The sequence below is a fragment of the Sciurus vulgaris genome (assembly GCF_902686455.1).
Source record: "Sciurus vulgaris genome assembly, chromosome: 14".
Taxonomy (NCBI): domain Eukaryota; kingdom Metazoa; phylum Chordata; class Mammalia; order Rodentia; family Sciuridae; genus Sciurus; species Sciurus vulgaris.
Genome location: NC_136475.1, coordinates 80,132,135 through 80,148,842, shown reverse-complemented (window position 1 = coordinate 80,148,842; position 16,708 = coordinate 80,132,135). Strand labels below are relative to the sequence as shown.

General features: G+C 35.6%; 1 protein-coding gene and 1 pseudogene across 7 annotated transcripts in view; one reads left to right on the top strand and one right to left on the bottom strand.

Moving 5' to 3' along the window:
* ITSN2 (intersectin 2) overlaps window positions 1-16,708 on the bottom strand; it is a 134,409-nt gene that overhangs the window by 108,737 nt on the left and 8,964 nt on the right. For 5 of the 6 annotated variants that reach the window (XM_079109612.1, XM_079109611.1, XM_079109615.1 and 2 more), the window contains exon 2: window positions 1,865-1,928. In XM_079109612.1, coding sequence (XP_078965738.1) covers window positions 1,865-1,895 — 31 coding nt within the window. In that variant the 5' untranslated portion in view covers window positions 1,896-1,928. Of the gene's footprint in view, window positions 1-1,864; window positions 1,929-12,182; window positions 13,086-16,708 lie in introns of those variants that run through there. The other variant, XM_079109613.1, reaches the window with a different exon arrangement.
* LOC306643481 (pirin-like) lies at window positions 6,443-9,906 on the top strand (annotated as a pseudogene). The gene has a single exon. The product of its transcript is annotated as a pirin-like (transcript).

Below are 16,708 nucleotides of genomic sequence, written 5' to 3'. Positions count from 1 at the left end.
AACTGAAACAGACTTATGCAGCTCATTGCTAGTACGATAACAGTTCTGTAGTAACCCAAAGAAATTAAAAAGGATTTGGTTAATCTCAGCATAATAAAGTATATTCATGGAAAAACTGGAAGACTATGTCAGAAACATTAAGACAAACAACTGGATCGAGGCACACTTTACAGACAAGTCCCAACAGCACTGAGCATCAGAAAACTGAACAAACTGTATCTAAGGATTGACTCACTACTTTTGAGGCCTTTGTACTATACATGAATGCTACTTTCAATAAGATCTTAAACTCTGAACTGCACTTAAATTAGATATATACAGGTTATCTCCAATCTTCACCTACTTTATAAGCTTAGTAGGAAAGTACCAATCTGTTTGCTATCAATTCTTCACAAGTTAAAAAAATAAAAAAAACCTACTATCTTTATTCCTTATTACTTCTTAATAAACTGTCTAACATTTGACCACTATTCTCATAAGCATTCTTTTGTTATTGAATACCCCAATTGCTTCCAATGTTATTCTTTTATGTATAATACAATGGGACTATAAAGCGGATATATAAATATTTACAGAATGAAAGAAATAGAATGATGAACTAAATACTGGGCCTGTACTCCTTTTTTTAATGTTCTTTTTGTTGTAAAACCTGAAGTTGAAGCTTATAACTAAACTGTTTAATGCAAAATCTTTCATACTAAGCATGGAAATTCTCAAACTCAGGTAGAGCATGTTACTACAATTACTGCTTTAATTTTAAACTTACATACATCACTCACTATGGAAAAAAATTTATATTCAATATTAAAAAATCATATATGGCACCAATCTCCATAATTCCACACCATTTCCACAATGAGAGCAATGCTTACATTAATTCTTTTTCTAAAAAGAAGTTTTAAGAATGCATCTGTACATAATTTATTACAATTAAGTTCAAGTATGGGTGACAGATAATCCAAAATAACAAGGGCTTATGAAAGACTTTTTTTCACATAAATTTTTAAATACAATTCTGAAAAGGGGAAAAAGAAAATCATAATACCCTTACACTAAATGGTAACATCAAAATAGAATTGCTTCGTGAAGATGATGGAATGGTGATTCTTCCCTCCTTTTTAAAAAATGTTCTTTAGTATTATTGTTTTCAATTTAAATGTTAAAAAATTATTGACTTTACTCCCTATAACCTTATATTTATCTACAATTAGCTAATGAAATCTACCACAAAAGTAATAACTCACCATCTAGATTTTCTCAATTCTAAATGATATACACAATAACTTAATAACAATTAAGGGTAGTTCATTTATATTTGGAAAAAGAATAATAATTAGAATCAGAAAGCTTTTAAAGTTTTCATTACTGAAATTACCTAAACATTTTCTTTCAAAATGTTTCATATTAAGCAATTATATATGTATGCATATAAATTGCTTTGTAAAGGAAAAACTTAATCATATGTATATTATTAAATGAATCTTTATTGACTTCATCTGTCTTCAATCATCATATGCTAATGAAAAACATCCTTAATATTCACCTAACAGCATTCTGCCTTTTGTCCTCTAGTTTTATACATAAAACACAGTATTATTAACTGTTCAATGACAAGTTGTTCTTAACTATTCAATGACAAGTACACATTCCAGATGATACTGCAGAACATGCTTATACAGATATGTGAAACATACTGCATAATATCTTATTGGGAGACACGCAGTATTCTAAAATAATATTTTCAACCCGAATACTTCAATTTCCTATTTCTAAGGTCAAGGAAAATTATCTACACAAATATTTTAAATCTCCACAAGAAAAGCCCACATCCTCCTCATCCTGCCACAAGCACAAAGCTCCTTACCATTCATAGCCGTGGGAAACTGAGCCATCATGGTCCTGAATTTTTCTTGCTAGCTCTTATCCATCTGCAACATAAAAACATGGTGCCATTAATAATACAACAAGGGCAGATCACAGCTTAGTGCATTCAATAAGCAGTAGGAATGTCTGTCCCCTTCAGTTCACACTTCCAACGGGAAACAATGCAGAGCTTCTGCTGCTGCTGAACAGGCAGAATTTACATTTGGGGAAGGGTGGGAGATTTTGTTGGATAATGGTACTGCCTTAAATACATAACCATTTAAAAGAAACAGTCACATATTTAACAGAAAAATACTATATAAAGAGACCCTTGGTATGAACCAACATACTTACAGAAATTAGTTTAGAAGCGAGGAGTGCTGTTATAACTAGGTAAGAATTTATCTCAGAGAAATCATGTAAGAATACATGGAAATCCTATAACATTCTTCTTTAAAAAAAAAAGAATCCCGAACAAACAAACAAATCCAAAATAAATGCAGCACAGCTATTTAAGCTCTACAAGTTTAAAAAATAGTCTAAATCAGGGTACTGGAGATATAGCTCAGTGATACCATACTTGCCTAGCATGTGTGAGGCCCTATGTTTACCCCATCACTTCAAAAAAGAGTCTAAAAGTAACTAGTTTAACATACAAACATAATTATTAAAATACATGTTATGTTTATTTAAACATAACTAAATGTGCTAGGCAAGCACTCTGCACTAGTAAGAGAAGGGCCTTTAGAAATTAACAGCTCTGGGTTCAAATTCGCTCTGCTATTTTCCTAGCTATGACCATGGAAAAGTTATTTAACCTTTCTTAAGTCTCCAATTTCTCATTTATTTAAAATACTTTGCAGGGATAGTTTTAAAAAATAAATATAATCCAGTATACTGTCTGACATATAGTGTATATTCAATAAATGGTTGCTATTTGTAAACATCTAGGAAGGGAGAATGCAATATCATTTGAAACATGACTTCATGATTTAACTGTGAATAAATGTGAAATTCAACATTGTCTCACGGATCTTGAGGGTAGGACTAGTCAGGAAAAGTGAAGGCCTAGCAAATTTATAGTAATGTGCTTGGTAATTAAAACCATGGACTGGGCAAGGTGTGGCATGCCTGTAATTCCAGCTATTTGGGAGGCTGAGGCAGGAGGATCGTAAGTTCAAGGTCAGCCTCAGCAACTTAGAGAGACCCTGTCTCAAAATAAAAAATAAAAAGGGCTGTGGATGTAGTTCAGTGGTAAAGCGTCCCTTAGCTCATCCACACTATCCAAAAGGATCATATTACAAGAAAACACTACAACATCAAAAGACTACTTGGCATTTCATTTATATCTCTAAATCATTTAAATATTAGTATTTTTATTAGCCTAAGAAAAAATATTTGCAGAAGGTCATTTTAAACAAAGCCGGCATAAAGTAGTACACATGATGATAGAAGGTGTCACCAGTGAAACTGGCTGGCTGCTGCCAGGAAGTATACAATGAGAACTAGCAGCAACTTTTCTCCCTATAGGGCAAACTATTTAATCTTCCCATGCCCTTCAGTACTGGGGATTGAATCACCCAGGGGCCACTCCACCACTGAGCTACATCCCGGGCCCTTTCTATTTTAATTCTGACACAGAGTCTAAGTTGCTCAGGTTGGCCTCAAAGTTGTGATCTTCCTGCCTCAGCCTCTCAAGTAGTAATTGGGATTTTAGGCATGCCCCACTGTGCTCAGGCCACTGATTACATTTTAATCAGATCGTGTGGTAAACAAAAGGAGTTAACTGACATAAGAATGGTTAATGGATTTAGGTACTGACAGTCTGATACATCCACTTACATCAGGATAAGCCAGGACAGGGCAACAGGGATGAGTAAGCCTCCACTGAGACTTTGAATGACACTGCCTTTGACTCTTAGCTCTTTTGCATATTGCTACTATAACACTATCCTCCCTCTCAAAGTGCACATTCTTTCTTTACATAGTGAGCTTTACTGCAACGGAGCTTTAAACCTGTTGCCACACTTGGACTTCACCTGTCTACTCTTTCTGGGTAGGAGAAAACTTCACCTATGTTTGGGTTGGTGCTCTTCATTCCTTTCTCAAAAGGTAAACTCTAGGTATTGGACCTGATAACAGACAAATAATGCCAAAACTGTTGTTGGGTAGCTGAAACTCCTGAAGAAGGTACTATGTTGAACCTTAAGGGATGAGTAAGAACTGAGAATAACCGTAAGGTTAAGAATCTTGGACTTGAACCTGTAGCTGGCAGGAGTTTTACAAGGTTTTAAGGAGAAAAACTTAGATGTAAGATCAACAACCAACATGAAGAAAAGAACAAGACTAATGCAGGGAGATCAATCAGAGAAGAGCTGAGACCAACACCTGGTACTTGATATAGAACAGAGGCAGCAAGAACAGAGAAGATGGGATAAACTGGAGAAACAGTGAAGAGTTCAAAATAAGCAGAATTCACTGACTTCCGATATGAGAGATTATGGAATAAAAGGAATCAGAGATAACTCTCAGAATTAGAATTTGTGAGACTGGGGCTGGGGTTGTGGTTCAGTGGTGGAGTGCTTGCCTGGCATGCATAGGGCACTGAGTACGATCCTCAGCACTGCATATAAATAAATAAGTAAAATAAAGGTCCATTCACAACTGAAAATTTTTTTTAAAAAAAGAATCTGTAAGACTGGGTAAACTGAGGTGTTACCAGCTAAAAAAGTTAACACTTTTATGAGAAGGAAGTTTTATGAGAAGGAAGTCTCATAAACCAAATTATGACTACAACTTCCTCAAATACAGAAATTCTATAAACAAGAACATTTTTAATTCCTCAATATTAAATAATCAAAAGCAATGTAAAGCCAAAATAAGATGTATACCTGCAGAGTAACTACCTACTTACAGACATGCAATAGCAAGGACCTCTATTTTGTTAGCTTTCTGTTACTAAAGCAATTTTAAAACAGGAGAAAATTCACCAAAAGTATTACATATAAGTCTATATCAGCAAACGTATTACTAAAGATGGTTTGACTATCACTATTTGCCAACACCATCATTCTGTATTCAGAGGATCTGAAAAATTCCACCAGAAAACTTCCAGAACTAATAAATGAATTCAGCAAAGTAGCAGGATATAAAATCAACACCCATAAATCTAATGCATTTCTATACATCACTGATGAATCCTCTGAAAGAGAAATTAGGAAAACTACCCCATTCACAATAGCCTCAAAAAAATAAATAAATAAATACTTGGGAATCAATCTAACAAAAGAGGTGAAAGACCTCTACAATGAAAACTATAGAATGCTAAAGAAAAAAATTAAAGAAGACATTAGATGATAGAAAGAGCTCCCATGTTCTTGGATAGGCAGAATTAATATTGTCAAAATGACCATACTACCAAAAGCATTATACAGATTCAACGCAATTCCAATTAACATCCCAATGTCTTTCCTCATAGAAATAGAGAAAGCAATCATGAAATTCATTTGAAAAAATGAGACCTAGAATAGCCAAAGAAATTCTTAGCAAGAAAAGTGAAGCAGAAGGCATCACAATACCAGATCTTAAACTATACTACAGAGCAACAGTAACAAAAACAGCAAGGTATTGGCACCAAAACAGATAGGTAGACCAATGGTACAGAATAGAAGACACAGAGACAAACCCACTAGTTATCTCATACTAGACAAAGGTGCCAAAAACATACATTGGAGGAAAGATAGCCTCTTCAACAAATGGTGCTGAGAAAACTAGAAATCCATATGCAGCAAAATGAAATTAAACCCCTGCACAAAACTCAACTCAAAGTGGATCAAGGACCTAGGAATTAGACCAGAGATCCTGTGCCTAATAGAAGAAAAAGTAGGCCCAAATCTTCATCATGTCGGCTTACAACCTAACTTCCTTAACTAGACTTCTAAAGAGCAAAAAATAAAATCAAGAATCAATAAATGGAAAAAAAAAAAAAAAAGAATCAATAGATGGGATGGATTCAAATGAAAAAGCTTCTCAGCAAAGGAAACAATATGTGAAGAGAGAGCTTATAAAACGGGAGAAAATCTTTACCACACGCACATCAGATGGAGCACTAATCTCCAGGATATATAAAGAACTCAAAAAACTTAACACCAAAAAGTCAAATAACCCAGTCAATAAGTGGGCTAAGGAACTGAATAGACACATCACAGAAGATACACAATCAATCAACAAATACATGAAAAAATGTTCAACATCTCTAGTAATTATAGAAATGCAAATCAAAACTACTCTAAGATTTCATCTCTGGTCAGAATGGCAATGATCAAGATACAAGCAGCAAAAAATGTTGGCAAGGATGTGGGGAAAAACGTACACTCATACATTGCTGGTGGGACTGCAAATTAGTACAACTACTCTGGAAAGCAGTATGGAGAGTCCTTAGAAAACTTGGAATGGGAAGACCAAGAGACTCCCGCCTCCCCAAGGCCGCAGATGGCGAAGCCCTGAGTCACGGCGAGGAGACAGCGGCGTCCAAGCCTGCCCACAGCATGCTCGGTGTGCCTCCAGTGCACCCCCCTACGGAGACTCCAGGGCTGCAGCGTCCAGCTCCCTGGCCACCGAGATTGCTGCCAGAGCATCAGAACACTCTCTTTTCGGATTTCAACATGGGGTCTTCCAAGAAGGCTACCCTCTCAGTGCTCAGCTGGGAGCAGTCAGAGGGGTTGGAGCACGGGTGCGCAGAAGCATCGGCAGACCCGAGTTAAAAAATCTGGATCCATTTTTACTGTCTGATGAATTTAAAGGAGGTAGACTGGTGGATTTCCTGATCATCCACATTGAGGTTTTGAAACAGTATCTCATCTTCTGGATGGGGGAAGTATGGCCCATGAAGACTTCTGTGGACACGTTGGTAAAATGAACCCTGGAGACCTGCAGTGGATGACCGCAGGCGGGGGCATTCTGCACGCTGAGATGCCTTGCTCTGAGGAGCCAGCCCATGGTCTGCAACTGTGGGTTAATTTGAGAAGCTCAGAGAAGATGGTAGAGCCACAGTACCAGGAGCTGAAAAGTGAAGAGATCCCCAAGCCCAGTAAGGATGGTGTGACAATTGCTGTCATTTCTGGAGAAGCCCTGGGAATAAAGTCCAAGGTTTACACTTGCACACCAACCTTATATTTGGACTTCAAATTGGACCAAGGAGCAAAGCATTCCCAGCCTATTCCTGAAGGTCAAATTCCATCACAATCTCCAAGAACTGTCTAAATTTATTTTATTTGGATGCTTTGTTGCATCAAATATTCCTTGAACTATGAAGAACATTGGCTGGATACTTGACATGTTTTGTTTATAATATTTAATTTTTTGTTATTCATGGTAAAAGGATTTGACATGAAAAAAAAAAAAAAAAAAAGAAAGAAAAGAAAACCTGGAATGGAACCACCATTTGATCCAGCTATCCCACTCCTCAGTCTATACCCAAAGGACTTAAAATTTGCAAACTACAGTGATGCAGCCACATCACCGTTTATAGCAGTTCAATTCACAATAGTTAAGCTATGGAACCAACGTAGAGGCCCTTCAATAGATGAATGGATAAAGAAACTGTGATATATATATATATCACAATGGAATATTACTCAGCCTTAAAGGAGAATAAAATTATGGTATTTGCAGGTAAATGGATGGAGCTAGAGAATATCATGCTAAGTGAAATAAGCCAATCCCAAAAAAACCAAAGGCCAAATGTTTTATCTGATATGTGGATGATGATCCATAATTGGGTGGGTGGGGAAGAACAAGGGAAGAATGGAGGAATATTGGACTGGGAAGAGGGGAGGGGAGGGGAGGGAGGTAAGGGGGCATGGGAATGGGAAAGATGGTGAAATGAGATTGACATCATTACCCTTGGTACTTGTATGAACACATGAATGGTGTGACTCTACATCATGTACAACCAGAGAAATGAAAAGTTGTGCTCCATTCATGTACAATGAATTGAAATGCATTCTGCTATCTAACAAATTAGAACAAATTTTTTTAAAAAGATGGTTTGAAGAATAGAAAGACAAATGAGGAATAGAAAACCATAGCCATAAAGCCTTAATTTGTCATAATGAGGTGTAAATCTACAAGTCATCTATCTGTAATCTTTAGCTGGTCATATATTCTGTGAGTATATCAGTGCCACGTGGCAAATGCACAATAATCACAGGCATGATTCTGAAAACAACCAGAGAATGAACCAATGTGCTGGTCAGGGAGGGCAAATCCCTTAGGATAAGCTGAAGGTACTTAATATTACAGAAACTTCCTTGCTTCCTATGTGGGATTTAGCTCTCCATGCATACAGGTACCACATACTGTAACATTAAATATATATGTAACATCTAATTGACAGCGATAATATCTAAATATGGTAGCATAGTAGGCAACATGGTGCATACCTATAATCCCAGCTACTTAGGAGATTAAGGAAAGAGGGTTGCAAATTCAAGGCCAGCCTGGGCAACAAGTCTTAACCTGGTCTCAAAACAAAATCAAAATGCTGGAGATGTAACACCATGGCAGAGTGCTTACCTAGCATATGTGAGGCCTTGAGTTCAATCCCCACTAGGAGGAAATAAACAAATAAATTAAAATATGGTAAAATACTTGTTGGAATCACTAAATTTTTAAAGCACACCATTGCATATGTTACATTTATACTATTTCTCTCTGTCCTGCTGTGGAATAATTACCTCATGCTTAACAATTCTAGTCTGCTTGCAATTATAAATGAAATTTTGAAAAATACAACAGATATATGACTGTTTTATGTTTTAAAACAATTACGTTTTACTTCATGAACTTATAATAGTTAACAATGAGTATTTACTATTAATTCAATACACTTGTTTGATCTTTTACTATATGTCATGCTTAATATTCACAGAATCCAATACATTCCAGGTTCTGTACAAGGAGCTTTACACATCCAGGCACCAGATACTGCTAGGAACCTTGATAATAATATCTCATACTCCTCACGAGATCCCTGCAAGTCAGATGATATTGTATTCATCTCAAAGATGATGAAACTAACAGGTTAGATTGGTTGCCAAATTCAATCATGAAACCAGGATGACATCCCAGGTCAATCTAACTCTAAAGCCCATGAACTTCCCTTTTCCTCTCTTAAATGGAGTTAGTAATTAATGACGAGTAGGTCACAGGTTCCTGTAAGCAACAGGTCAACTTAATGTTGCTGTATTTATTTGCAGGGGAGAAGAAAAACAAGCCAGGACTGCTTCCTAACACACAGGACATCAATCACGTACATAAGTCAGGGATGCCTTACCTCTTGGTGTAATCCTGTAAGAGAAGGAAAAGAGTAACCAGTATCTCCTCAGTTACATGCCTGGTGGCTGTCCAACAAACATCCTTTTCTACTTTGTAGAAGGGGTGACATGCAACTCTGGACATTTATGACAGTTTGCAGTCATCATGGTTTGAACTGTGCTAATTATCTATAGTTTAATAATATTCATGTGGAGATTTTTCTGCTCAATAAAAATTAATATAGAACTGGCATACCATTTGTAGAAACGAAGAAAATATACCTGGCAGATAATATGTGTAAGAGCAGGGTGTGGCAGCACATGCCTATAATCCCAGCAACTTGGGAGGCTGAGGCAAGAGAATGACAAGTTCAAGGCCACCCTTGGTAACTTCCCGAGACCTTATTTCCAAGTAAAAATAAAAAGGGCAGGAGATGTAGCTCAGTGGTAAAGCATCCTTGGGTTCAACCCCTAATGTCACAAAAAGTAATGGCAGTATAAGGCAAAAGAGTCTGTTTGATTTAATATAATTCAAATGCGATTTGGAGAAATCACCAAATATAATTTAAAGAATTAGGAAAACGTATTCATATTAAGAAAAGTGGAAATGCTAGGACAAAAGTAGGAAATTCTATAAAAGGCCAGTAAGGGAGGGGTGGAATAAATGTTGGCCATTGTAAGCAGCAGCTCGGTTACAGTCAGGATTTGTTCAGAAGCAGAGAACTACAGAAATTAGTCCAAAATGCACAATTTTCAAGAAGAGAAAACTAAGAGACTTGTACAAACTCACAAGTTAAATAGCAAAACTGGTCCCAGAAACCACATCTTTGATGTACATGTCCAGTGCTCTATTTTTAAAAGTTTCCCAACTTGCCCAATCACATCACTTGGGGCATTGACCAAGTCTATGAATTTCCAGGTCCATCATTTGGAGAATCTGATCACTAGGCTATTATGTGAATTAGGACAAGAACCTCCTAAAACAGTCCCCCATCTTTAGGACCCTTCCGAAGAGCTACTAGTTTTTTGTTTTTGTTTTTTTTTTCTAAAACACTCATTAATACGCCTATCCTGTATAAATTCTTCCCATGAGTACAAGTTAAAGTCCAAACTTCTTGGTATGAAGAATGTCACCACACCCTTGATTCTTTGTCCTAAGTACACCAACCTTTTCTTGAAACAGTGATGATTTTTCTTTTTTTTCTCTCCCCTGTTCCTTCATAAAGAGCTGCTCCCTCTAGTATAGTCATGGTGCTTTCTTCTCATTCTTCAACTCCTAACTCAAATGTCATTTTTTCTTTAAGAGACTTTTATCCTCTCTAGCAATTAGTCATCGTCTCCTAGGTATGTCTATAACACTTGTTCAATGCATAATAACCTCATTTAGCACACCACATTTCCACTTCACATGCCCTAGGCAGACTATACGTATTTACCTCTGTATGACTAGTTCATAAATGAGATTTCCCAGAGAAAACAAGAATCATTGGCTAAACAAATGAACTGAGTAGATGGGTAATATGGTTGACATGGAAACAAACAAACAAAAGAAAATAAAGCAAAGGAAGCAAGGAAAGAAGCAAAGTCAACTGAAAATAAAGAAAGATCTGGGGGCAAAGCCAAGAAGGCTCCAAACTACTTCCTTTAAACCCTATAGACATCAGAGTCATGGATATTAAACCAAATTGTTCCCTACAAATAGCTATTCTGTAAATTGGTTGTTTCTCTTAAATACATGTTTAAAAACAGGAGTTTATTTCTCATTGAATTCTGCAGGCTTTTGACTGGGAATTATGAGGAAAGCTTGAGTTTTTTTTATTATACTTTGAATCACATTAGTTAGATGCAAATTACTTTAAATTTGAGTAAAGGCCTGAGAATCAAGAAAGCAACATAGTCAAGTTCCTGAAGGTATATTTTAGAAAAACTTTCTAGGGCTTCCTCCACTCCAGCACATGCTAGATAAACAAGGACAATTCTAAAATTATACTTGCTGATTAGTTTAGAAAATTATTCCTGCTTCATCTAGTTCCCAGAGAGATCAAAGTCAGTTCTATATGAGAATGACTGGAGCAAAATTACCTACTACTTTACAGTTTCTACAGTAGGAAGTAATTTATAGAATACACACCTATCCATCTATTTATTCTTTTTTTTTTTCATTCATTCATTCATCAACTATGAATGGTCATTATAATAAAAGGATTTGATAAAAACTATGAGAACCCAGAGGATAGACTTCTCACTGTTTGGGAGATAAATCAAAGAATGGGACATGTTACAAAGGAGGTAATATTTGTGTAACAATTACCTAACATGAGACTAGTGGCAAAGTGAGTGAACTCCAGTGTCCTTGGAGTAAGTGATACTGAAGAGGTTTTGGACAGGCACTGTTAAAAAGAAAGTTAGTTTCTGAACCAAAAGGTGAGACTGGTTGAAATGAGAAAAGTACAGAGCCAGTATAATAGGACCACTCCTATTGTCATAAAGACATTGTGATTTGGGTAATGTGATTTTGAAGAATTCACCTAATTTTAAGAATTAAGAGATCTTAAAGAACCCAATAGTCTTCAAGTTGTGCTCTCTAGTGTTCTAGAAGTTTCAGGGAGGTACAACAAAGACGGAGTAAGCAAAGTGCGAAAAGTTGGGAAGGAATACCCACTTCAATGAGAGCAGCTCTGATTTTACATTTTCCATATTGAGGCATCTTTGTAAGAAAAATCTGATGTTTTTTTTTTAATCCAGTCATTCTATTGTTTTGAACATGAATGGATACTGTATTTAGTCAAATGCTTTTTCTTTATCTAATGAGATAATCATGTGATTCTTATCTTTATGTTTACTGATGTGGGGAATAACATTTATTAATTTCTGCATGTTGAACCAAGTGCAATCCTGGAATGAAACCCACTTGATCCTGGAGCACAATCTTTTTAATGTGTTTTTGTATGCAATTTGCCAGTATTTTATTAAGAATTTTTTGCCTGGTAGGGTGGCACACACCTGTAATCCCAGCAGCTCAGGAGGCTGAGGCAGGAGGATTTCAAGTTCAAAACCAGCCTCAGCAACTCGGCAAGACCGTCTCTAAATAAAACAGCTGGGGACATGACTCAGTGGTTATGTGCCCCTGAATTCAATCCCTGGTACCAAAAAAAAAAAAAAAAAAAGAATTTTTCTATCTATGTTCATCAGGGATATATTGGCCTAAAGTTTTCTTTCCTTGATGTGTCTTTGTCTGGTTTTGGAATCAGGGAGAGACTAGCTTCACAAAATGAGTTTGGAAAGGTTCCCTCTTTTTCTATTTCATGGAATAGTTTGAAGAGGATTGGTGTTAGTTCTGTGAAGGTCTGACACAACTCAACTGAGAATCCATCTGGTCCTGGGCTTTTATTTTTGGTAGGTGTTTGATACCATCTTCAATTTCATTGCTTGAAACTCATCTGTTTAAATTTACTATGTCCTTCTGGTTCAATCTGGGTAGGTCATATGTCTCTAGAAATGTGTCAATGTCTTCAGGATTTTCTATCTTATTGGAGTATAAATTTTAAAAATAGTTTCCAATTATCCTCTGTATTTCAGAGGTGTCCATGGTGATATCTACTATTTCACAATGAATTTTAGAAATCTCAGGGTTTTTCCTGCTTTTTCTTCATTAGCATGGCTAAGGCTTTATTAATTTTATTGATTTTTTTTCAAAAAAACAATTTTTTTAATTAATTTTTTTGAATTTTTTTGTTTCAATTTCATTGATTTCAGCTCTGATTTTAATTATTTCCTGTCTTCTACTGTGTTTAGTGTTGATTTGTTCTTCTTTTCCCAGGGCCTTAAGATGTAATTTTAGATTATTTATTTGGTGACTTTCTATTCTTTTAATGAATGAGCTCAGTGTTATGAACCTTCCTCTTAGAACCACCTTCATAGTGTCCCAGAGATTTTGATATGTCATGTCACTATTCTCATTTATATATAAGTATTTTTTTAATTTCATCACTGATTTCTTCTGCTATCCACTGATCATTCAGTAGCATATTATTTGGTGTAGAGTAGCTTCTTTTTTTTTTCTTTTTGCGATGCTGGGGATTGATCCCAGGGCCTTGTGCTTGCAAGGCAAGCATTTAACCAACTGAGCTGTACTCCCCAGCCCTATTTTTTATTATATCATTGATTTCTAATTTCATTCCATTACAATGGGATAGAATGGAAAGTATTATCCCTACCTTTCAAGAACTAAAATACCTTCCTACTCCACTTCAGTTCCATCTTATTCCCATGCACCCTCTATATTGTGGAACTACCCGCCTCCCCAATGATACTTCCAACTATAACTTCCTTTGCTACATTTCATCTTGTACTTAGCTCATTACTATAGTACCATCTAATATTAAAGCTTTTGTTTTCTACCTTCTACTAGATTGAAAACTCCTGTGAATGTTTCTGTTTTCACAAGGGCCAGTCAGTCAGTCACATGGTAGACACTAAAATATTCTTCAAGCATAAACCCTTGATTATGAGAGATTAGCATACTTTCAACTGCACAGAGGACAAGCAGATTAATATACTGATCAACCAACCTGAAACTCAATCTCAGTGCAAAGACTCCCCCAGGTTTCTGGACCGAACCATGACATATTCTCAATTTCTTCATTTATAAATATGGATAATTGTACCTAAATATCAGGTTATTTTAAGGCTTACACACCATGTCTAATAAATGTGGTAAATAAAAGGCACATGTAAATGATGGCTATTACAGCTGTTAATCAATATTAATTTAAACTAGTCATTAACCAAAATGATGTCCCTTAAACAACAAATACACTGGTATTGCTTATACAAAAAAGGATGTTTTTCTCATTTAAATATTTGAGAAAAACATACCTTTAATTAATATTTTCATTAATAATTCCATTAATAATAATTGGCTTCAAAGATGATAACATCTCTACACAAATTTAATTCTCAGTTCTAGTTTTGCAACTTAGTCTCTGCAGTTTAGGATGTTTAAACACAAATCATAAGCTTGGATTTTTATAAATGTTCAATTTAGCCCACAAATAATCAACAAACAAGAGGGCATAAAAGAAAATAAATATAAATTAATACTGAAGCAGTTAGTAGTAAAATTATATTAAAGATATAAATTAAACTAATTTTAGAAGAATCAGTCAATAACTCTGAACTTGAGACAATTCACCCACACAAAAGGGAAAAAACACCTAACAATAGCATGTGACTCAGACCCGACTGCTGTAAAAGGAGAGGGAGGGAAGCAACTATTTAGCCTATTCCCATCTGTCTCACGTCAAGAGTAAACATTAAAACAAAAGTATTCACTTGACTCAAGATGAATACATGGACAAATTTGGATAGATGCATCAATTTCATGAAAAATATCACCTCTTTGAAAAAAAGATAATTTTCAGAGTTTTGAAGCTCTAAAAACACAAGGAAAACATAAGAATAAACATTCATTTATATGACTAAGAACTCCTTTGAACATAAAATTAAAAGGTAAACAAGTGGGGAAAAATCACAATACATTATGGTTATTAGTTAATATTAGATTATTTATTTGGTGACTTTCTATTCTTTTAATGAATGATCTCATTAACCCTAACCCTAATATTTTTAATGTTCAGGGAGCTATTAAAATAAATAAGGAAAACACTAAGACCTCAAATAATTTACCAAAAGAAATAAAACTGGCTAATAAATGTTAATATTACTAATAATTTTTAAAAAATGAATATGAAGTTTTGCTTTGTTTCTGCTTCTAAACTTACATTTAAAAAAAAGGCCGGGTGTGGTGGCACATGCCTGCGATCCCAGTGGCTCAGGAGGCTGAGGCAGGAGGATGGAGACTTCAAAGCCAGCCTCAGCAACTTAGTGAGGTACTAAGTAATTCAGCAAGACCCTGTCTCTAAATATAATACAAAAAAGGGCTGAGGATGTGACTCAATGGTTAAAGTGTCCCTGGGTTCAATCCCTGGTACAAAAAAAAAAAAAAAAAAAAAAAAAAAAAAACCACTGTGGCTAATACCCAGGGCTAGTGATGGGGAGAGGAACTGGGAGCTCGTAGACATAGCCTATAGAAGTACAAATTAGAATAACTCTTCAGAAGTAGTTTGAAAATGTATATCAAAAATCCTACCAACAATCATTTCCTGAATCCGTCATAAGGAAATAATAGTAAATATGAAAAATGCCTTATTTACAAAGATGTTCATGGCAGGATTAGTAATTACAGAAAAAAAATGAAAATAGTGTAAATGTCCAACAATGGGGGAATACACTAAGCCAGGTATTAAAATCAAATCCATATATGAATTAAATCTTTTTTAAAAATATTTTTTAGTTGAAGATGGACACAATGCCTTTATTTCTTTTTATGTGGTGCTGAGAATCAAACTCAGTGCCTCACACATGCTAGATGGGCGCATTACCACTGAGCCACAACCTCAGCCCCTGAGTTAAATTTTAATAAAATGATTTTTTTAAAAAATCAAGTTTGGCTAATCCATGTAACATGAAAACTATTTATGTTCTTAGAATTTAAAATGTATCATGTAAAAGTGTGTATTTATCATTATAAGAATAATTGCAGCCAACAAGCAGTGAATACTTATCAAGTGCCAAGCCCTCATTATCACTGACTGATAACACCATTATGAGGGCCGTCCTAGAAGGATCTCAGGCCCACAGGCACTCACTAATTTTAAGGATGACCCAAGATAAATCACACTTTAGAGAAAGCCTCACTAAACATTTTCATAAGCCCCTTGGGAATGTTAACAACAAGTTTTGAGACTGAATTGAATTTTATTTCAGAAAAGAAAAGATCAATAGCGCCCCTGACCCACCCTCTCACTGTAGAGCAGTACAGAGCAGCAGTTCTAGTTAACCTAAACAATGGACATGCCTGATTTTAACTGTTATATTTATTATGCTATGGTCATATCAAATATATGGTTGCCTCTCTACAACAGCAAAGATAAATATTACTATGAAATTTTCACTTTTTTTTCCCAGAACTGGAGATTGGACCCAGGGCCTCACACAGGCTAGACAAGTGTTCTATTACTGAGTCACATCCCCAGCAATTTTTATTTTATTTTTATTTATTTACTTATTTTGAGACAGAGCTTGGCTAAGTTTCCAAGGCTGCTCGAACTTGTGATCCTCTTGCCTCACTCAGCCTCCTGAGTAGCTGGGATTACAGGCATGTGTCACCACACCTGGCTGAACTCTTTACTTTCTAAAGAAAAAAACTGAGGTTTAGTGAAATTGGTATACTTACAAAGCTAATAGGCTGAGCTAAAACTAAAATCCCAATTAGATAGCAAAACTCATTGTTCCTTACTACGATGTTACATGTAAAATGCATACAGTACATACATAAATACAAACAAACAAAAAAGTGGAAAGGAGACACCAAAACATAGTTGTCAGTGGATGGTAGATTTGGAATGACTTTTTTCTCCTTTTTGTGCACTCTTACAAACTTTCAACAATTGGTATGTAAATGAGGA